At 37.6% G+C, this 24,789-nt stretch overlaps 1 protein-coding gene and 1 non-coding gene across 2 annotated transcripts in view; both read left to right on the forward strand.

The window, feature by feature from the left end:
• The window catches only part of LOC140234240 (uncharacterized), a 44,212-nt gene extending 34,503 nt beyond the window's left edge, over nt 1–9,709 (forward strand). Inside the window, exons 5-10 of the mRNA XM_072314302.1 lie at nt 854–952; nt 2,667–2,765; nt 4,333–4,431; nt 6,310–6,405; nt 7,821–7,919; nt 9,276–9,709. Of these exons, the coding sequence (XP_072170403.1) occupies nt 854–952; nt 2,667–2,765; nt 4,333–4,431; nt 6,310–6,405; nt 7,821–7,919; nt 9,276–9,365 (582 nt within the window). The 3' untranslated portion in view covers nt 9,366–9,709. The remainder of the gene's footprint in view (nt 1–853; nt 953–2,666; nt 2,766–4,332; nt 4,432–6,309; nt 6,406–7,820; nt 7,920–9,275) is intronic.
• On the forward strand, nt 5,787–5,859 carry Trnas-gga (transfer RNA serine (anticodon GGA)). Its single transcript has one exon. It is a non-coding gene; the product is annotated as a tRNA-Ser (tRNA).
• Nucleotides 9,710–24,789: the final 15,080 nt, after the last annotated feature.

Here is a 24,789-nt window from a genome sequence, read left to right on the forward strand (position 1 = left end):
TTCTAAAGACATTACCAGCCCGCCTGTCAGATCCAGAGAGAGAAAATATTCCTCACAGGGATTCTTACTGGCTACGGGTGCTGACAGCGCAGTTGAACCTGAATACACAAGTCAATGGAAAAGAAAGGAAATAACCAAACAGACAAACAAGATAATGTAACATCTGTATAAACAAATCCACGTTTTACATGACAGAGTACATTCACGGGTTGTATACCATGAACACGAATGGTACCGCTCTGTTTATAATCAGAATAACGGACGAGATCACGGAAAAATGTTCCATGATAAAAAGTCGCCTTTTTTATCGCCTTGGCTTTTTTTAAAGTTTTCATGTATTTAAATTTAATTTTCCGTCATCCATGAATCAAACGCAACACAGAGGATATAGTAATGAATATAAGGAGCATTCTTTTAAACTAGCGATCATTCAGGTCCCGTCAAGCAAGAAAAAGATAAAAACAGATTAAACGCATGTCATGTGTAAATTATCGTGAAATTTTCCTATGCCGTTTTCCTTTGATCTGTATCCATTCATCTTTTCGTCTCTCTTCTATCTTTAACCGCCTTACTGGCTCACTACCACACACTCTCTCTGTCTGTCTGTCTGACTGTCTATCTATTTCTGTCTATCTATCTATCTATCTATCTATCTATCTTATTTATCTATCTATCTATCTGTCTACCTCTATCTATCTATCAATCTATCTATCTACCTATCTATCTATCTATCTATCTATCTATCTATCTATCTATCTATCTATCTATCTATCTATCTGTCTATCTATATTTATATTTGCCAATGTTTTTCTCTCCTTCCTCCTCTTTTTGTCGTATCTCCAATCATTCACAGGATGGAGGAACCCCGCTGTTCGTGGCGTGTCAGTGCAACCATCTCGATGTTGTGAAAGAGCTGGTGCCCAGGGGCGCGAACATTCACAGAACAATGGAGGTGGGTTATACTCGTCCATTTATGTATCAATAACTAATGTGGAGTCCACCCCTCCGTATGTGATCCCTGATATACGGAGGATGCCTGGATGGGCTTTATAATATACCGTTTTTAGCTACGAGTGGAGAGTTATCCTCCAATATAATATTCACATGCAGTATGAGTCCCTTGCGCATAAAATCAGTTTCTTTTGGAGGAATGAATTGGCGGTTTAATTTTTTTTTTTCGCCTTTACAGGGTGTGATTCGGGGAGCAAAGCAATGTACCCGTTTGAAAAGACAGTAATGGGTCTTGTCTGATCTGTAGTAGGGCCTACTGGTCAATTAAGAAAAAACGAGAAAGAAATGAAATAACACAAAGGAATCATCTCACCATGTTATGTTTATGAATTCAGCTAAGACGGTGTTGCTCCAATTTCAAGCTTCAGTTATGTACCATGCTGTGTCACTCGTGAACAATATTGTATGCTGCCATTCGCGATTGTCTTGTTTAATCTCATATCGGTAGAGCTCATAAATTTATGTCTATCAAATTAGACTATAATAGATATCTCTATGCTGTGTGTTTATAGAGCCTATAGCCGCGACAATAGATTCAATGAACTCTTCATCGGTCTGGAAGGAAAAAAATATGCCTGAAATATAATACTGAATCGTCTGTCACCCGCTTACAAGAACAAAGAACTCGCATGTATCATTCACCATCACACTCCCTTACCCAAACATCCCCACCACCGTGCACACCCTTGGCAGGTCCCTAGGGTTGTGCGTTAGTTTTGATACCGACCAGATTGCATACGAGTATTATCGCTGAGGTGTTGATTAAAATACAGATGGCTTATCAAAAATGTAGAAATGTATCATGCATTGCAACGTAATAACCCCCTATAGCACCTAATATGCAATCACTGAGACGTTTTTGCTTGCCTGCTTGCATACATTAAGGACATACAAAGTGTACTAGTACATCATTGATACATGCAGCAACTTTGAGTCAAAACGCAGAACTTGGAAAAAGTGTGAAAATACAAGAACAATAACGTGCACACTGATGAAAAGAGATAATACTGTACAGATCAAGCAATAGTTGAAGTTGAATTTCATTCAGGGGTTATTTTGTGTATGGACATTGGCAACATAGTTACGAACAAATAATACAATTTAGTCTTGAAAAGATTTGCCGCTTTCTGTGAGTTCTTTTGAGAGTTATGTCTACAAATAGCTGAAATGGAGCATGAATATAAATGTACGAATGGTGTGATGACTTAAGTACTTAATGAGAAAGAACTATGCGTTAAGGGAAATTATGATGGGCACTTTGATCTTTACTTTCTGTTAATGAAGGTATGTACAAATTAGATGATGCTTTGTCCTATACTACACGCTTTTCTTCTGTAATATCCTCACACCCCTGTTTCATTCGGTACTCTGTGGTAAAGAAATCCCGGATTTCCCAGCAGCAATAAAGGGATAAATTTTGACTGGCTCCAATGCGCCAATGCATTATGAGTTTTAAGTCCATTAAACCGCGCAAGAATCCGTCGTGCGCTGCTCCGTAGCTCCATGTATTTTTGTGTGTTTGTGTTTCGTGTGTGTTTGTGTGTGTTTGTTTGTTTTAGTGTTGTTGTTGTTGTTGTTGTTTGTTGTTTGTTGTTTGTTGTTTTTGTTTTTGTTTTTTTGGTCACGGGCTTTCTTGTTTATGTGGTTACACCCAGGATGGAGCCACGCCTCTGTTCATCGCAGCACAAAACGGTCACTACAACATGCTGAAATACCTGATAGGTCAAGGGGCAAAGGCCGACCAGACGAGAAAGGTGAGACCGCTTATTAACGAACTCCCCCGCCGGGAAAACCCTGTTCCGTTTCTCCTCTCAGTCCAGGTGGGGAATAACTTTCCCTGACAGGCTGGGCTACCCAAATAATGACGAGAGGATTTCGCACTTGCCATAAGAAAGTTTAGTAATAACGTTTTGAGACGCGTTTCTAGAGTTTGGAGTTATTGAACGTTCATCAGACTAATTTTACTGGCGTTAACAGTACTGAACCTCTTCGCTGACATTGCATCCCGCAGTATTGTCGTACTGTGTGAAAAAAAAAACAAACAAAAACCGTGGCCTGACAATCAAGCATGTTACTCTGGATACATTCACATGCAAAAGAATGTATGTGTATACATACATAGCCTACTACACGTTTGTCATGTTTGTCGAAATGATTACCAGGTCGACCAAGGCTCAGCATCCTCAATCGGGTTTTAGTGCTCAGATTGTTCAGTCAAACCCAAACTAGGAAAAACTCGGTAGAGAGACATATCCAGACCACGATTTTTCCAAACTTGATTTTGGAAAGATGTTTGTATGAAATGTGAGTCAAGTTTTACATGTCTAACGTACAATCTGCTATGTGATTATAGCATGAATCGTGTTTAAAAAACAAGTTTACAGACGACTTTTTGGTAGGTATGAAAACCGTCAGAGTCTTCGGTGCTTCAATAATAATGTAAGTGCCTGTCAATTAGCTCGCTGAAATCATAACTCCAAGCAATGAAAACAGTCAACCCCTCTCTCCTTCAGCACATTTACAATAACAACGATAAGGCTGAAACTTTTCACATTTTCCCTCGTTTTCGACGAGTCTAATATTGACCATGTGTTTACAGTGGATGAAACAGTACAGCGTTGCGCTGCCAATGGCTGCGTATTTCGCAGTGTTTGAATGGATGATTATTTTGAATGTATTATTTTATGGTGTTAAAGGTAGTGGTCTATTCTGGTCTAAAATACCTCACTCATACATCTGTGCCTATCTTGGATGACCTCCTGCTATCAAAAAAAAAAAAAATGAAATCAATCAGACAAAAGATAGTTAGGAAATAATGGAAAAATAACAATTGCTTGAAATTATGGTTACAGCTCGTTATTCCGAAGGTTCGTTATTCCGAAGGCTCTGTATTCCTAAGATTCGTTATTCCGAAGGTTCATTGTTCCGAATTCCATTTTCGGATTAACCAATCTTCGGAGTGACGAACCTTCGGAATAACGCCACAAATTTTCGGATTAACGAACCCTTTTTCATTTTCGGATTAACGAACTTCTAGGTATAGGAAATTTGCGTGTTTCGGATTAACGACCCTTCGGAATAATGAACCTTCGGAATAGCGAACCTTCGGAATAACGAACAACGCCCGAAATGGTTTATTGTATATTGTTAAATAAAGAAGAAAAAAGTGATATCGGTGACACAAATAGTATTAAGTATATGACAGAAGTGAATCGAAATGAGGTATGGAATGAAATATGATCAAAACAAGATGAAAAGACATGAAATGAAATGATAATGCTTCATCGTGTACTGTTGTGTAATAATCTTCGTTGTCTACAGGACAAAGCGTCACCCCTCTGGATAGCCGCTCAGATGGGACACAGTGAGATCATCCGGGAACTTCTGGCGGCGGGGGCAAAGGTCGACGAGGCGCGGGAGGTGAGGCACCGACATGGTAGTGTAACTTTAGAAAACCAGAGTTTGATTCCCCTTAATTTGGAAATGGCCTTATGTCCAATGCTGTCATATCTAATCCAAAGATAACACAATACGTGATAGAAAGTGAAGTCATTAGACCGTAATTTTGAAAGGCACTTGTGATATAAGATTATAATAGGTGAGAATTTACCGCACGAGAGTTGCAGCTGTATAAACACAATAACACCATAATAAGTCATTGTTTTGGGTGGGGTAATTATTTCACCTAATAATCTTCAATTTGATGTGCCATATTATACTTCAATCTCTTCATTTGTCTTAATTTCTTACCCCATATTGGCCTATCTTTATTGTGTTTCGTCGTATCGCGGCATTCACCATCACACATTCAATTTTATCTGCAATTTGAACTTTGCATGTTTTAGGCCTACTATTTAAAAGTTGAAACTGAAGCGCGACTTTTTGATATGAGACTGAAGAGAACAAATGCGACTTTTATCAAGAAATCTATGATGAATTGATGAATGAGACAGCTGCGGCATGGAGTTAAAATCTGTTTTCCTTAATGCTGATATAATAGAGAATACGTGAAATACATGCTGTGTTGATATATGTAATGCTCACCTCGTGTGTGTGTGTGTGTTATCTTGGTTACATTGTTCAGTCACATGTTGATGGGTCTGGTAACGCACTACATTAATTCGTTACTGCTTCACGTTTTCTCATGTTGTGCATGTTTCTGGTTTAAGTTGTGTGATTTACTTATCATTGCCAGGGCATGTTGTTGACTGGGGGTAAATTATCACTCTTGATAATCTTTATAGGCAATAAACATGAAGAATGGTATAAATAGATGTCACCAAAGAGAAACCTGTGAATTTTGCGGCTTTCTATATCTTTCTTAGTTCTCTGTTTTATTGAAAGCGTAAAGTATATGCCAAAGAACCCCTCATTTATAAGAAATATGCATGATTAGAAAAGAAAAAATTGTCAATTTTTTAGTAGAAGTACTATTTTAGTATGTAAATTGATTGACGACGTGTGACCTATACCAGTCCATATAATTGGAAGATTTGTAAGGTCTTCACCTTGTAAAAGTAAATAAACAAACAGTGAAACAAGCCCCGCCCCAAAACAAAACAAAACAAAACAAAACAAAACAAAACAAACAAACAAAAAGGACAGTATCAAAATACAATGTATGTTATGAAAGATAAACAAGAATGAAATAGCAAACAAAACCGTATAAATTCAAATTCATGAAATTCTACCGTCGAGATGTTTTCATTGCAACTGATCGACAAATTGCCCTACATCGACATAAGGATTGGAACCAACGCTTGCTGTCGGGCGGGAGCTCGGTGGTCTAGTGGAGATGACGCCTGTCCGGAGATCAGGAGGTCGTAGGTTCGAATCCTGCTCGAGTATGCACGCCCATGATTTTTTTATTATGGCTACTACTATAACACTGAACAATTCAGTGCTTATTTACGTCGATGTAGGGCAGCTTGTCAATCAGTTGGAATAAAACTGTATAAACCAGTGCTGAAATAGAAGCAAAGCTCAACGCTGTGCCAAATTCACGTATTAATAGAGAGTTTAATCGCTGGTATGGATATGATGTGCGTTTATTTTGTTCATCATGTTTGCTATGCATTGCATGAGTTTGGAGTTTGGAGTTTGTTTTGTTTTTATGATTTTACCTGTCCTGCACGAAGTGAAAAACAAAGAATGGAAGAAAGGCAGAGACTGAGAGAGAGAGAGAGAGAGAGAGAGAGAGAGAGAGAGAGAAAAGCAATTCCCGCCTTTTTGTTTTTTGTGTGCTGCATGTCCTATTTATCGTCTGCACTCTCACGTTGCCTCTACTTCCCCAAGCAGGACGGAGCGACCCCGCTCTTCAAGGCGGCGCACAAGGGCTATGTGGAATGCGTCGCGGATCTCATCGCGAAGGGGGCTTCGCTGGGGCTGCTCGAGGTTGGTTTCTGCATCTGCTGCACTACGCATTTCTCATTTCGATTCGAATTCGATTCGACGGGCTCGTTCCAGTAATATTAGGATGGTGTTGTCCTCTTAAATACCTCTCTTACGTCTGCTATAACATGCAAACAAACGGAAGCAGACAAACACAAAGTAAACACAAGTGCAGTTACAGTGACGGCAAATGCATTTTTATCCATTTTTTCTATTCATTTCTATTCAATGCCCATTTATGTTCTGTGTGAGTATTCTGTGTTTTCCCCAAATATCTCATTGCAATGAACAAGCTTATGCCAGAACACTGTCGGAATCTGCTGCTATGATAGGCACTTCTCAATTCGATTCGAGTTCGATTCGACGGGCTCGTTCCAATACTACAGGCCTAATACCGTGGACTGTGTTGGTCCTCTGTATAATACCCCTCATACATTTGCCAGACAAGAAAACAAACTGAAAAAGACCAACACATTCGTACTAAACGCGATGGCAGATACAATGACGGCGAACACATGTTTACCTCGTAGCGGGAAGAGTAGAGTGCCCTTGGCATGAAGTTGTGTTTGGATTTTCTGTTTTCTCAAATATTTCGATGCAAAATAATAACAGATTTATGTCTGGACACTGATGGGAGAGTTCCCTACAAGCAGGGCGTCGAAATCGTGTCTGGCATGCATTTGTCTGCCGTTAACAGTGACTGTCAGTAAAACTTTGTGACTTGTGGAGAAAACCAAGCAACAACCAAACAAACGTCCCAGGTTATCAACTTTAAAAATGGAGGACAGTGCAGTTTGATCCGTACGATTTAGCATGCAACGGTAGAGGTACAATGCTCGCACACCACTATCCATCTCGACATTGGCACTTAAGACAGTGTCATCAACGCCGTGCACAGTTTAAAATGGAGGAGCAAAATTGACTCTCTGTAAATCTTTATTTCATGCATCTTACCAGCAAATCTACTGGTGTTTTGGCCACAATGTACTTTTCTTTGTTTGTTTCTTTGTATTATTTATTTCTTTCTTTATTTATTTATGTGTTTTTAGGGGGTGATTTTGACAAAATGCAGTGACACAGCAACGTACCGGTATAATGTGTTCCATTTGTATCTTGGTGGTATCTGTAGTTAGACAATGTCAGTCTTACCACAAAGTATCACCTGGACCCAGTTTCATAAAAGATGTTAGGATGGCAACTCTTGCTGGAATGACAACTTCCAATAGCAACAGCCAATCAGGAAGCTGGATTCTTGTCGTTACCATGACAATTGTCATTCCAGCAAGAGTTGTCATCGTATCAACCTTTTATGAAATGGAGCCCTGGACGGTATGCACAATCCAGTAGTTATCCATTTATTCATAGCACTGTTTTTACCTGTCAATACTTTCATTCTTTTATTCCACTTCACTGTGCAGAACGGGGAGAGCGCCCTCCACGCTGCTGCCCTCTTCGGTCATCTGAAAGTAGTGAAACAGCTGATTTCGGCGGGTTCGGATGTGACGTTAAAGAACAAGGTACACTGATTGAACTTTATTCTTACAAAATTTGCTAACGAAATCTGGGCCATGGTTTTAGGCATTAGGTCATTCCACGAGCTAGCTAGACAGCCTCCAGTCATGCAACACTTGAGCTGGACACCAAGTAAAATCACTAGCGCCATGGTAAAACAGACCCATATCCTATAATAGACACTACTGTAAAACGGGCTTAGAAGCTAGACACTATTCAAACAGTGTTTAGCCTGTGGATGATTATGCTCGAGGGCATATTTTACGTGATATGGTCGGGCTCCTGGGCTGTGTGATTTGCGAGCCATATGACTCGTGGACTGTATGACTCGTGAACAATAATTATGACTTGTGACCTGTATAACTCGTGGATAATATAACCCCAGGACTGTATGACTAGGCGGTGTGTAACTTTCGACTTGCCCCCATTGCCACCGCATGTGTGTAATTTAATAGTCTATCTCTCTTTCTGATTCTCATCCCGTTTTCATTCCTATAACAAGCTACTATCTCTGTGATGTTTTATCACATTTCATTAAATTCCCTTGAGTTCAGATTTCTTCAATGAGATGGCTAAAAAAACAAAAACAAAATGCAATACGACTAAAACTGTTATCAGCATGTGTGGACAAAATGTCCACTAAAGCAATCAAGTTGGAGTATTAGAGGGATTAAAGGGACTGTACAGTACTGGTTGAGGTGGGGATTCATGTTTTGAACATTCCTAAGTGAGATAATAAAAAGCCGCTTATGAAATATGAAGGAGCATGTAATTTTAAGAAGGATTCAATGTTTATTTGATGAAATTTGGTTTTCAAATGGCTGAGATATCAAAAAAAGTGCTGATAATAAAAGGCGACATGCCACTTTGTTTCACCTTGTTTTTGGATATCTCAGCCATTTCAAAACCGATTTTAATCGAATAAACTTTTGATACCCCTTAGAACTGCATGCTCTTTGGCATCTCATAGAGTGATTTCTGAATATCTCGCAAAACGTTAAAAGCTAAATCATCACCTCGACCAGAACTGTACACACATTTTAAGCGAGAATGATGGGGCCTGTCAGAGAGAAAAATCAAGCATGCGTGAAGAGAAAATCATTTGATATATTGTGTACTTCCAGTTGAAAGTTAATTATCCACCTGCCTGCTAATTAGTGGGTATTTGTACATAGTAAGAAAGATTCATTCATAAAACTGTCTTTCAGTCCGTTTGTATCACTTCTCACCTTTGGAATCAGTACACTACGCCATTAATCTGATTCAGTGGCTCATTTTCTTCAGAACAACTCGACATCATCACTTTGAATGTTTAAGTAAAAAAAAAAATGTCATTTTTCCCCCCTTACCCGCTCTTGCAGGACAACGTGACTGCGGCAGAGATGGCTAAAGACGCCGGTTTCGACGTAATCGCCGAATTTCTGACGAAATCAGCAACAGTTGCAAAATAGAAAAAAAAAGAAAAAAGAAAGACAAACCTTTCGTGTCCAGACTATTGATGACAGTGCGCCAAAGTACTGACCTGGCTTGCATGAGGCGTCACCCTGTCCAGCCAGGAATCGAGAGAGGGCGCTTTCCGACGAATGTTGCATAGTGTCCCTTTGTACAGGGACACAAAATGTTGCGTATAAGAGAGTTGCCGTTCGTAACTTGTCCTGTACTACGGTGAGCGCAAGACATGCTGTACTGATGCTGTGGCTAGAGCTTATACATGGGAGATGGAACTAGGTTGCTGTATATTATGAATATACTGGATACACATTCAATTTTAAAAGGCTGTTCTCCTATAAGGTTCATCGTGGACGTTGGGGCACTGTTTTGTTTTTGCCCTTTTCTCCCCTCATGTAGGGCGGAGTGTGCAAATTCTGCACAATAAGAAAACATTAACTTACATTATTATGAATCTTTAATCGCCTTGTAGGAATTGAAGATTCGGAAACAATCACATTTTGATTTTAACTTTCATATACCCATTAGTGACCCCTTGAAGTAATCTAAAAACGATTTTGATATACAAATATAAGCACATTGGCGACATGAACGGCTGGATTTTTGACTGACGTCACAGGGTCTTCCACCAATGAGAAGCCCAGAGGTTTACACGCCTACTTTGAGCAGCCAATGAGCTTGCTTCCCTGCTAATCTGTGGCATGATTACCGTGTGTGTGTGCGGGTTGACCACTTATCATCCATGTATTATCCATGGTGCCCGTAATGTTTGGTAAGAAAGACTTCACTAAGGCTGTTCATTCATGCCACTGTGAGCGAGTAAAGGGAGTCGAGTTAAGGGAATCTGTAGCATAATTTATACTTGTATCAATGATATTTTTGTCATAGTTTTGTTTTATGAGTATTAGTTTATTTACAGTAATGCCATTTCTTGTGTATTTGGTCATCAATATATTACCTCCTTTGAAGCCCTTTGAAATGAACAAAGCGAGCCAGAGAAAGGTGAAGATGTAAAAGAAAACAAAACACAAAGGCTATTTAGAGAAAAATCATCATTGCTTGTGAGATATTGTAGAATTCTAAAGCTGGTAGATAAGCCCTTTATGCCGAACATCAGAGAAAACGGGTGCTATGCAAAAACCCATCCAAATTATGCATTTTCCTGATATGGTGATTGTAATGTGTATACTAGACAATAATGTTTTGCTTTTCGTTTTTTGATCACTATAATTTTCCTAATTACTATTTCTCGATTTTGGTCTTATTATCTCGCTTTTCTCTGTTATCATTTCTCTCTCTCTCTCTCTCTTTCTCTTTGTGATTCTTTCTCTTTCTTTTGCTTTTCTTTTTCTCTCCGTCTTTTTCTTCTCTTTTTTGTTGTATTTTCTTGTTTTATTATTCTTCGTTTTCTCCCTTGTTTTACACTCAGTCCATTCTATAGGCCCAGTTTAGATCTACTAGTACACGTTCCGGATCAATACATAATGAATTATCTGATATATTTGCAATTTATGTCATACGCACATGTAGGACTACTAATACTATATCCGTTTCTTACTCTACCGGTCAATACGAGGAAGAGGAATAGGTAAATCACACTGTATTTTGTAAGAGCCTAAGTTGTACATGTACTATTATAAACTAGGGATACATGGTAATTTTCACAATCTAGTATGCACATGTGTGTTGCCAAATGCTCCTTAGCATTCATATCTCATCGATGTGCGTCGTTGTACAATATTGTATGAAAACATGCAGATTTATATCGCCATGAAATTTTCTTTAAATTAATATGCAACAATATAATTTATTCTTGATTGATTGTTTTGTGTGAATGCGCGATTTGAAGTGCCGTGCGTGGACAAAGGTGATGGAATTAAGGTACAATATTTCAGCTGAAAGCTGCGTAGATTGCTGTACTATCAGTGTGTCAATAGTGATATGTAACTCTATATTTTCTTCTACTGAAATTTTAATCAATGCATTTCTCGAAAATGTTTGGACCTTAAGCTGAAAAAAGATGACTTTATACTCCTCTTGAAATGAAGCGGAGAAAAAAATAGTCTTGCTTGGTTTGAATGAATCTTTGTGATAGCTAGAGTATATAAATCTTGTCAGTGGAGCTTCTTTCATTCTCATTTTGTCGTATTGACTTTGCTTTTCGTCTTTTTTTATTTTTTATTCTTTGCTACCTTTCAATAACGAATCGCAATAAATGCACGTTGATGGATGTATACCACCTCAGCCATTCTTGCCTGAGAATATCGAATTTCAAGCGAAAAAAAAGTACTCATTTTTTTTTTGTGTGTGTAAATAAGTTTTAATAGAAGATGGAGAAAATACTATTTTAAAAGTTGTCATGGGGACAATCAAAGAACGTATTCGCATATTCGAACGTTAGAAAAGATGCAGTAAATAATTATTCTTGTATCTATGATGGTGACAATGTTGTCATCTTGTGCTGTGTAATGTTTTTTTTCTTTTCAAACTAACGTATAAAACGTGCATACGTACGACCCTTAGCACTCTTTGTGTTTGTATGTGGTATGTTGCTTTAATGACGCATTTTCATGCCATGAGCAAATCGAATTCTTTTATCATTTTGATAATAGGAAATTCAGATTCATACTGTCCAAACGTCAATTACATGTACTATTTTAATATTAAATGTTTCAAACAGGCGAAATTGATTTTCGTCTTATTTGGTAGTAATGACCGCTATATGTTAAGGAAAAAAAAAAAAAAAAAGGAAGCGGGGGGGGGGGGGTCGGACATCAGACACGATCTGTCGGTGTGTCTTGTTATTAATTTTTCAGAATCGGCGATATGCTACAGTAAGATTGCTTCCTTGACTGTTCAGTGTCGCGCGATTTTGTACTTGTATGGCGCGGAGCGATCAAGTTCACTCGCCAAAACCATTTTAAAACATACTATGTAATATTATTTCAGAACCACTTCTTTGTACTGATCAATGACTCACAAATTTAGTGTTACCTATCACTGCTCACAGACGGTTGCCTACTTATTTTAGCAGTAATATTTCTTACATGCATGAATGTATTACCACAGTGGAACGATTAAAAACAATTTAGATTGTCGTGGTGGATGTATCTGAGCTATAACCTACCGCACTGCAATACAACATTATGTTTAGAAAACAGAACAGTAAAAGATTTTCAGTATTACCGTACAATACAATACAATACAATACAATACAATACAATACAATACAATACAATACATTGTAACAGAAGACAAACACCAGTTTGGAAGAGACAACAGTTCATATACAGTAACTACACAATCTGTCAAAGCAAAATGTTAACTTTTTTATATTCAAAATATTCATGTATTTTTTTTAAAGATGAAAATGGGATTTACATAAAACGGCCGATAAAGCAAAGTTGGAAAAAATCATGAAAGTTTCACTGTGCTACGCATGCATGAATAAGCATCTTGATAGCAAAATGTAAATGGAATATAACCTGCAGTTAATGTATTGTGTACGAATGAAAGACATTTCGATTTCACATAATGTCAAGCCGTAGTACAATCTGTGCCCATGATTGATTTTGTATGGGATGTTTCAGTATCACCGTGTGCAGTCTAACTGTTTTGTATTTATTTAACGAAAAAAGTGGAAATGGGATACTATTTTTTATGTTTTAACATTGTTGACCAATTATTGATTTGCCAAATTGTACCAGAGTTTGTTTGTTGTTTACGTCATAATACTGCGGTATTCTCTTAACGATGAAGATAAACTTACTCTTTCATTGCCTTGCAAATCATGTGATCATGTCAAAAATGTATTATAATGAATGATATTTAATGTGCTTTTGAAATGCGAAGGAAAATATTTTGATTGCTCGTGACCATTATTATTTTTTAGCATTTTGTGAGATGAATCATCCAAGATATCACGACTCTTTTTGTACTTCAGAGAGAAAGAGAAACCACCCGAAGTGGAAGTTTGCTTATCAGTTATATCAAAGTCTGATTGTTTTTGGAATTCACTTCCATCTTATAGTTGGTTAGAATAATAACCATCTTGTTAGTAATGCTGGTATGAAAAGCGTTAATTTCCCGGTTCTGTCATCAGTAATGTGAATGCAATCAATTATAATGCATAAATTACGTACAGAGTCTCACAATGTCAAAGAAATGTGTATGATCCTGCCGAATATAAAAGCTGGTATATGAGTATAATTATAGAGTTTGACATAGAAATTGCAAGAAAGATATTATTACTCCCTCTGGCCCTATATGAAAATTCATAGAATAACCGTATGTGTAGGAGTCCAGCTGCGTCTTTTATCAGAGTTGCAACAAATCGCTATCATACAACCGATCTTAAATAATATTTTGTTAGAAATTCAGACTTCAAAACACAATATTTACGCTAGAAACGAAGAATTCTATCAATTCACTTATTTAAAATCTATCCAGTGTTTTTCAAAAGCCTCTGATTTCGTTCATATGCAAAATACTGCTATATAAGAGGATACTTCACAAGCCTGACGTATAATGTATATGGATGTGTTCCCAGGCAGTCATACAGCGCGTATCAATATCTCTACTCTCGAAACAGATATCAGCTTTGTACCTTTGAATTGAGATAAATGTGGATGCACATTGTACATGCTTTTTTTATTTTTATTCAAAGCGATGGATTTTGTTTTATATTGGAAGAACGATTTTGCTTCCGTTCGTTTTCATGGTTATAAACACTTTTTGAGAAGTGCAGTCGTGCCGTTGTGCTGCATTAAGTAAACAGAAGCTCAAAATTCTAAACTAAGAATTTAGATACTGGTAGCTTTCGACATAATTATTTTTCTTGCATCTAATTTGATAATTTGAATGAGATAGGGAGCGATCTAATAAAATATTCGTTAGAAAAATAAAAATGGCCGTTCTTACAGTTCTTTCTGTCATTCATTTTCGTGAACTCACAAACCGCAAATTGTTTGACATAATATCTTCTGCATGTAAATGCAATTATTTTGTTCCTGTAAGTCTGTGGGAGCAGAGTCGCAGTGGGAAAGCTTAAAGGGATAGTTTAGTATCGGTGGAGATGAGAATTTGGCTTTTAACTTTTTTTTTTCGAGATACCAGGTAACCACTTATGAAATAGTACAGAGGGTATACCATTCTGGGTGCTGTTCGTTATTCCGAAGGTTCGCTGTTCCGAAGGTTCGTAATTCCGAAGGGTCGTTAATCCGAAACACGCAAATTCCCTATACCTAGAGGTTCGTTAATCCGAAAATAAAAAAGGGTTCGTTAATCCGAAAAATTGTGACGTTATTCTGAAGGTTCGTTATTCCGAAGATTGGTTAATCCGAAAATGAATTTCGGAACAATGAACCTTCGGAATAACGAATCTTAGGAATAAAGAGCCTTCGGAATAACGAACCTTCGGAATAACGAGCTGTAACCTACCATTCTAGGAGGAATTGAAAGTTTATTTGATGAAAATCGGTTTTGGAATGGCTGAGGCACCCAAAAAGAAAGTAAAACAAAGCGATCGTAATAAAAGCTAGGTCCCAATTTTTGTTAGGATCGCTCTTTTTTGGATATCTCGGCCATTTCAAAACCAAACCTCATCAAATAAACGCTGAATTCCTCATAAAATTACATGCTCTTTCATATTTCATAAAAAAAGTTTCTCATTATCTCACCAAAAGATGTTAGAAATCTGAAGTTAGGTCTCAACCGAAACTGTACAATCCCTTTAAGAGAAAGATGAATAGAGAAGGTGAAGGAAAAATGTGGAAAAGGAACGGGAGAGAGAGAGAGTAAGAGGGAGAGACAGGAAGAAAGAAATAGATAGATAGATGTTAATGAGAGAGAGAGAGAGAGAGAAAAAAAAAAAGAAAGAACGGGGTGGAGAGTAAGAAAGATTGTGACCAAGACCAAGTTATGTGAAGAATAGGCTTATACTTTCCAGAGGCGTAAAGATTCAGGTCTCATTGCTGAGCGTTTTTTTTCTTTTCCTTTTGTTTTTATAAATCGACTTCAAATTTGCAAACATCCCATGACTGAGGATATGCAACTTTTACCTCATCTCTGTAGCGATTTCTTGGAGATCAGACACACGATTGCGAATGCATTTCAATACTTTAGATCTTCATTCTTATGATAAAAATTCCACACACAAAAAAAAGAAATGAAGAAAGTGATGATTCGTATGGTGAAATCCGCAAAGATGTGCTGTGCTTGGAATATCGATTGTATTTAAAGGGGGCCCAAACCCAAAGAGCAATGTGGATTGAGTGAAAGCAGCAACATTAGTAGAACACATCAGTGAAAGTTTGAGGAAAATTGGACAATCGATGCAAAAGTTATGAATTTTTAAAGTTTTGTTGTCGGAACCGTTGGATGAAGAGACTATTATAGAGGTTATGACGTGTGCGAGGACCAGAATATAAAGAAAATATAAAGAGAATTCCACAAGAATTCATTTTTTTTTTAATGAAAATTACACATTCCATCATAGTTGGGGGCCTAAAGGCTCAAAATGGGTCGTTTGGTTCAGATTCTTCCAAAAGCACCAAATTTGGCTCATAGGTCCCTTGTACCATACTCTTTCGATTTTTAATGGGCGCCAAGACTAAAAACCCGTGGGGCCGCCATATTGGTGGAATCCAATATGGCCGCCATCCGGGTTAAAGGTCAACTGCAGTTACAAATTGAAAAGGTTGATTAATGTCATGAATCCCATGTGGAAGATTTTACGGGGTTACAGAATGTGATTCTAAACATTATTTCTGCAATTCAAGGTCACTATCACCTCTCAAGGTCACATTAAAGGTCAAATAAGGGTCAAATCAGGCATTTTGTGTATTTTTCGAAATGGCGTCTGTGAGCATTCAACTGCAATTCACTGATACCCCTATTTTGTACCATTTGTCATCTCTTCCATACTCCTTCAATGGTCAATTAGGGCCAAGAGGGGTTCCATATCAATAATGATTATGACAAATAAATGAAAAAAAAAATTATTTCAAAGATATATATATATATATATATATATATATATACATAATTATGTTGAAATTTTGATCACAGAAGATGGTCATCCATCGGTTTCGTTTTCTTTTCTCATTTTCTTTGCTCAAAGTTTTCACTATTTATCAATTGTTTCTGGTCAGTCTTTCCTTTCTTTGTTTATATATATATATATATATATATATATATATATATATATACATATACCTGCTTAAATACGGCCACCATCCTATTCCAAGGTACCGAATCAGGGTGCAATGGCAAAGAGGGTAATAAACATGCACGCCTAATCTTATTTTGTATTCGTTTTTCCTTCTGACGAGATAGCTGGATAGCCCGTATGCAACTAGCTGGTCAGTTGTATGTACTTCGGGTGGACCACTTTACCGGTTTATGCACCATGAGTTTTCCGATAACGGAATGCCAATTCGGGATCTTTTCATGTGTATGGGTTTGTGATTCTTTCACACAAGGGACTTCCACTTTTTATATCCAAGTGATGAGGTGCGAAGTGTTGTGCCTCTACTAGAGGGGACGGTATGACAACACACACCATTGCTCAGCTAGACTTGAGATAAGTGGGATTCGAACCCGCGCCGAACACAAGTCTTTAGACCGCAAGCCATACGCTACCGACTGAGCCACCTCGTCACCTTTCATGGTCAATTATATAACTTTCCAGCTGGCAAGCGATATGATTCTCCTCCTGCTGAAATTGATGTATGCCTTTTCTCCCTTGCTTACGGGGAATCGAGCTCCTCAATCCAGGTCAGACCAGTATTCTAGGGGCAGTTAACTAAATTCGATCATAAAAGTCCTTTAATGGCAGTATCGTATCAGAGTAGGTGAAGACAATTCAGCTGAAGGTTTTTTCTTATCTTTTTTAATTCTCTTTTTGTCAAACGAATCCGTTTCTTTACTGAAAGCGCAAATGACTAGGGAAACTGAACACCTATTGATGTTGTATGGGATACTGATCTTAAAGAAAATAATCTTAACATTTTTGCGCAGCAACACTGTGAAGTCCTCTGACAAGAGATGGTGATGGCACCACTCATATCTAAAATTATGATTGGGAGAGCGTAGCGGCTTCCTAAAAATTAAGATTGAAAAATAAAGAACTGCCCTCATTTATCAGCGCACAGATATCCAAGAATAAATGAGCACCTGATTCGAGACGGAAATATCCAACAGGAATTGTGATCTCACAACCCTTCAGCTTTCCAACAACTTAGATGCGATCTAAGCAAAGATATCCTTACAAAGGATGACATGATGTTTTCTGAAAGCATTTTCTGAAAACAGTATACAATCGCACGGATGAGCATAACATCACATTTTCGGTAGTGTGCTTTTTTTAATCCCTTTGATCTGAGGAAGTTACGGGTGGGTCGTGGTATTGAAAAGATAAAGGCCTTTTCAGTTCTTTCCTGTATAGCATACCTCTCTTCCAGAGCCCAACATCAGGCACTGACAGGGTGCGACATTACTTCAGACTTGCTTTGATGTGGCATGCAAAATGCCTAAGTAGTATGGGTCAGCAAAACAGAGCTCACTGACACATTAACTACTTAAATAATCGTGCTCATGTCCAGGAAGGACTGATGAGCAACAAGGTTTATAGGGCAGCCTGCGTCAACGAGGGTAGGCATTATCTCGTCATAACGTGGGAGCAGATCATCAGAAACCACCCTATCTGATGTGATCCCTGACTTTAGGGAGTGGAGTTGGAGGAAAGATGGCACAGGTACATGGCAATTACTAGTACTATCACCCACTCTCCGCAATGCTTCAGTAGCAAATTTCATTCTTCTGCACCACAGCTGTTTTAAGGCATGCATTGGGGGGGGGGGTGGAAAACATGGAAATGGAAAAAAATTAATGAAATGAATGAATGAATGAACGAATGAATGAAGCAATTAAAGTGAAAATGCACAATGTACAGCAGGTGTCAGACGAGCCATGGTCAGTAGTTTGATATTGCTGCAAACTTAAAGTAGGGGGGGGGGGGGGATTGAGGGCCTATCTGACGGGAGGAGACATTGTCGCAATGCCAGCGTCTCGAAGAAATTATTTTCGCTGTCACAACTAACGCGATTTCCAGGGTGACGTCCAAGATGTCTTCAAACAAAGGCACAACTTATTTTTGCTTGGAAGTCACGGGGATGTTGGCGCAGCTTTGGCAGTCGCAGGGACTTATCAGAGACGTCTTATCTCAGCGATTTCTCCCTTTCGTCGCCATTATGTTATTACGGTCTCCACAAGATGCTGGGACAAAGATGTTGCAGACAAATTTAATCCCCACGACATGGCCACAGTGATGGAGACTTCGCAGAGCCGTCTCGGAGACATGCTGGGAGACGGAAATAGTCTCTGCAAAATCGGAAATGTTCGATTCTCCTGCGAATCCTGGAGATTGGGCTCGTCTCCAGTACATGTGCGTCGTAGAGATGTTGCTGAGAGTAGAATTGCAACCTATAGTCTTCAGACTAACGAGATACCAACTTATAAAGTCTTGTGATATCATACCAATTTGCGTCCAAGCACTTTGGATAGAATCTTGATAGACCCTAGAAGGTGTCATGAAAGTTGTACTATAACATATCTAATCTGAACCCTGTTAATGGTGTCACTGTGGCACTGTGACTTGTTCCCTACATGACGTCACCAGGACCGTCATGTTCTCTGAACGGCATATTTAGCTGTGGAGGCACATAAATTTCCTATCGAAGGACTTTAGAATCGAACTTTCTTACACAAGTTCGAAAATAGCAAATTGATGCCAACCTGATGTACTAAAAACTCTCTTAAACACGACAGATTTTTTTTTTTTTCATCCAGATTAGGAGTGATCTTCATAATTATTATTCCATTGAATTTAAATCTGAATTATGAATATCTATTGTGATTGAGGATCCCTGAACTGCAACAGAGAAATAAAAACACTTCTCTTTTAAATTGCAACGTCAAGGACGCTGGTAATAATTCTAGAGAGTAGCCCCCCCCCCCCCCTTATTGCTAAACGATTAGTATATTAGGTAGCGATAGGATTCTATTTCTCATATATGTATGTTTTTATTGCATTCCTTGCAGATGAAGATGAAAATACTAATCTAATAATCAAATCTTGAAAAGTCTTTTAAATGGCATTACCCATAATTCTAACTAGCTCTTTTGGCTGTCAGTAAAGCAAATGCAAATATATTGAATTACGTAAATATGACCAGTCGGTGAGGACATTTCCTCTTAGCGCCTGTAATGTAAAAATGATTAATGGAATGATTGTGACACGAACTATGATATTCAATAGCTTTGTTCAGAACCTCACTTAAAAACTTGTGTAACCATATTATAACAGGCCATAATTTAAATGATGCAGAGAAAAAAAAAATTACCGTAAGTAACAATTAAAAATGAAATTGAAGGGTTACCAAGTCTTCAAATTTGATTGTGAAATAAGGATCTGAGTAAGATCCCTTAAACCTAATTACTCTCAGAAAGGGGTTCTTATTGATTCATGAGTGTATACCTAGTGTTTGAAAGCAGATATATTGATATTACTCGTGAGAAAGCCCACCTCTCCCTCTCCCATAGCCCTCAACAACTGTAATGATGTTAGCAGGGCTGACATTCCTCCTATATTGACTATAGGCAAGCTATTTTCTAAATTACCTATTGTGAATATAATGGTTTGACCCCAAATGACCTATAGGGAGACCTTATACGGAAAAGTTGACATCAGACCATAAAAACAACTTCAGAATCGAATTCCTTGACCCATAAAACCTCTAAAGCTGACTTTTCAAATTATTGTAACACTTTAAAGGTTTTTTGTTATGGACTGGCCTTTAAACGTAGGTGGCAGCCATATTGGATTTTGCAAATATGCCGCCCCGGAGGGCGCCCTTCACAAGAAATACGCCTTTTTTCAGCCGTCGACAACTGCAATTCTATTACTAAGGCTAGCATTCCAGGAATATTGACCATGGGCAAGCCATTTTTTCAATAAACTGTTATGAATATAATAGCTTGACCCCTAAATGACCTTTAGGTGACCTTATAAGGAAAATTGACTTGAGACCATAAAAACAACTTCAGATTCGAATTCCTTGACCCGGAAAACCTCTTTACCTGACTTTTCAAATGATTGTAACCCTTTTATGTTTTCAAATGCAAGTGACCTTTAAACCTATATGGCGGCCATATTGGATTTTGCCAATATGGCCGCCCCAGAGGGCGCCCTTCTTGGCGCCCATCAAATATCGAAATAGTATGGTTTGGGCTACATGTGTGCCAAATTTTGGTGCTTTTGGAAAATTTTGAACCAAAAATCCCTTGCGCCCCCCACTATCAACTTGATACTGACATAATACATTAAGGGTAGCAATTATTCCCTCTGCTTTCTGAAAGCGGTTAGTCAAGTGCTCTTTCATTATTCTAGAAAAGTGTATTTTTGTGGAATTTTCTTTATATATATTTTTTTTAAATTGTTGTCCACACATACGTCATAACCTCTAGCAGTATCCTCATCCAGCGGTTCCAACACCAAAACTTTAAAAATTCGTAACTTCTGCATCAATTGTCCGATTTTCCTCAAACTTTCATTGATGTGTTCTACTGATGTTGCTGATTTCACTTAATCCACATTACTCTTTGGGTTTGGGTTCCCCTTGAAATTGCTGAAAAAACAACGCAATTGGATTGCAAATGAGTGCAGAAATAAATGAATAATTGATGAATAGATAGATAGATAGATGAATGAATGGATAGATAGATAGATAGATAGATAGATAGATAGATAGATAGATAAATGAATAAAGAGATAAAGAAATAAGTAGATAAATACATGTAATTCCGGATAAATAAAAGCAATGTTTTTATAATGCAGCGTACTGTTGAGTAAGGTTTTCATTAAAATAATAATTTATGTCTGCAACATTAAACCATTTAAGTTGTCTTTCTCCTATCACAAAAGAAACAATAGTCAGTTTAAAAGTCACATTTTTGTCAAAAATGGCATTATGTAATATATTCCACAGTGGGAAAGAGTTTAAATTTCAACAATGCTCAGGTCCCTTAGCCATGTCAGCATAATCTATAGATCTTGTCGAAACAGTTAAAAGTTCTGTTTGAGCTCATAAGAGTGGTAGAGGAGCGGTATAGTCCATCGATCAATGAGTATGCCCCACGACTAGATCCTAAATACGCACCTATACGATACGGTGGATTAGAGAAACAAAACTACTGATTTATATCACAAATAAAATTAATAAAGTTGTATAGAAAGTAAAGGGAAAACAGAATGGAAATGACAGACAAGCATGCTCTGCAAATGCATGATATAATTTCAAGTTTCTAACATTTTTTTTTTTGTGAGATAATGAGAAAAATGAAAGAACATGTAATTCCATGAGGAATTCAACGGTTATTTGATGAAAATTGGTTTTGAAATGGCTGAGATGTCGAAAACAGAGAGATTCTAATAAAGTGTGGGACCCACACTTTATTACGATAGCTCTGTTTTACTATGTTTTTGGATGTTTCAGTCATTCCAAACCCGATTTTAATCAAATGAACTTTGATTTCCTCTTAAAATGGTATATGCTCTGAACTATTTTATAAGTGTTGTCTTGGTATCTTGCAAAAAGTTAAAAGCCCAATTCTGATCTCCACCAATACTGTACCATCCCTTTAAGCTGCTAAAAAACCAACAAAACACAACAAAGAAGATAAGTGAATTCAGTTGTCTATGTGACGTTTCATTAATATATTTATGTATATTTCTCTCTATATAACGAGTGCGATAAGACTGTAATGATATTCTCTATGATGCTGAATTTATTAAAAATGATTAAAACGGTGTTTTTCTGTTTTTTCCGTTCCAATAATTCTTCATGAGAGTGTTATGCTTATCTTGTTTACCTTCATTCGTCCGTATGGAATGAGATTCAAGGGGAAATAAAACACAATCATATTTTGACTGCTGTCATGTATGAAACATTGATACACATTCGAAATTCTTTCGCCAGCAATGAATTAGGTGATCCGAGTATCCTCTCGGATCACCTTCTGTATCTGTACTGATTCTTTGTTTTTCTTCTTCTTTTTCTTTTTTCTCCTCAAAAGTTGTGCAGAGGTTAGCTAAGAAAGTCCTCTTCCTATCAATGTCAAAATTATACCATGTATGTATCATGTCCCAAAGACGACAGCGCAAGTAAAATTATTGTGATCAGTCGACCGTGACGTCACTATGACGTCATTATATGAAAACATATTCTCATTCATATCTCATTGATGGAATGGAATTATTCAGTGAAATTTACATCACATATATTTCAAGTCAAGTGCATTCTACTCATATTCTCAAAATTCATATTTATCCTTAAAGCGTGCGCGTACGCGCGCGTTGAAATATTTGTATGCTCAAATCGAGCTCAAAATTTTTTTGCATACGTTTCAGACAATTTGGAGCATTTTTTGAAAAATTGAAAAAAATGGACGGACGCGTACGTGCGCGCACATATACGCACGCACAGCTCTTATGCAATAGAAATTTCCCATTTTTTCACACTTATCGGATGCCTGAAATGTCAAGGAATATTTCTACCAAGTTTCAAGTCAATCCGACTCAATATGACGTCATACGGGCCCGTCAAAGTTGAAATTCCGCGCGCGCGTCAATGGCGATATACAGTGCAACTATGCCAAAAAACCGCCAATTTTGATTCCGATTTTACTCGTCAGAATGGACGGTGACCCCCCATTTTCGTTACATATTCTGAAAGCTGATGAGTTGTAAATATCATTTCATGGGTTGACGATGCTGGAAAAGTGATTAAAAGATATCAAATCTCTTAATAAAATAAAAGAAGTAAATTTTCAAAATTACGTCATCAAATTTCAAGGTCACTCGAGCGTATCTCACTTATCCTTTGCCAAATTGTACCCAAATTTCAGTATGTTGTAGCTTACTAAATGCTCTTTCATTAATATAATAACAACATTTTGATTAGATGACGGCATCACCTCGTAAAAATGGATTGAAAGTAATCTTGTCAAATTTGACCAGTTTACGTGTTATCTCTATGGAAGTGCAGTTTTTCTGGAAATGAAAATTGACATGACTATCTTTTTCGAGCACTAGCTCACTTATGCTTCCGTGAATTTCTCCCAGATTTTAGTATGTTGTAGCTGAGACTGTGAGCTATCTTAAGTGTGACCTCCATTTTTTCATACGACGTCGGTATCACGTCGAAAAACTTGGTTGAAAATGACACGAGGCTTCGATGCAGCGTCATTTTGCTTAATACACAGGGCCTATGGAGAATGAAATAGGTCATTGCGTAGCGCATCCGACTCGTAATCCTAAGGTCCCTGGTTCGAGGCTCACCCCTGCCAATATTTTTTTTTATTTTTCTTAACACTTTTTTTCTTCTTTTTCTTTAGTTAATCTTAATCTCCCTTTCCTTACTTTATCTTTTTCTGATTTTTTTATGCTTCTCCTTCAAATTTCTATAAAATAACATGATTTTTTTCTTTATTTTTCTTTCTTTCTACTACTTTCTGTGCAATAGATGAACAACAACAATGGCTATCAGTCCCATATTTTGCACATGTTTAGTACATGTCACGTACATTATTTCATAATATAACAACTACTTGATCGGACACCATCTTGGGTATGTAAATTAGGGTCAAAGGTCATAAATGTTTCATCCTGTATCTTGGTGAATACATGCCCTATCTTTCCAATATTTTGCACACGCAAAGACCATGTTACAAGAATCATTTCATAAAATAATCACTTTTTGCTTAGACGCCATCTTAGGTGTGCAAAGTGAGGTCAAAGGTCAAACATACTTCATTCTGTATTTCCGTTAGTGTATACGGAATTCGGTACCAAAGATGGCAGGTCTCATTCCCTTTTCTAAATGAGAATCCAAACATCACACAGCCAATGTCCCGTCAACACAGATGAAACCTGTATGGTCATGAAGATTTGGATCAGGACTCAAATCATTGATTTTCGAAGAGATCGGATCACCTAATTTGTCAGTCTTGACAAATTCCGAGTCTAGTTTGTTTTGAATTTGGCGATTCTGACGTCACCTATAACATTTTTGGGGTCACTTTGCTTGACCCTTATTATTTTTAGCATGCCCCCTGTTGCTCGCGCGACAAACCCGAAGTTCGTGGTGGCGTTGTAAACGTCTGCAAAACTGCGACATGATTAGGTGATCCGAGTATCCTCTCGGATCACCTTCTGTATCTGTACTGATTCTTTGTTCTTCTTTTTAATCTTCTTTATTTCTGGACAAAATTTGTGCAGAGGTTAGCTCAGAAAGTGCATTGCCTCTCAATGTCAAACTTATACCATATATGTATCATGTCGCAAAGACGACAGCGCAAGTAAAATCA

The sequence above is a fragment of the Diadema setosum genome, chromosome 10 (assembly GCF_964275005.1).
Source record: "Diadema setosum chromosome 10, eeDiaSeto1, whole genome shotgun sequence".
Classification (NCBI taxonomy): Eukaryota; Metazoa; Echinodermata; class Echinoidea; order Diadematoida; family Diadematidae; genus Diadema; species Diadema setosum.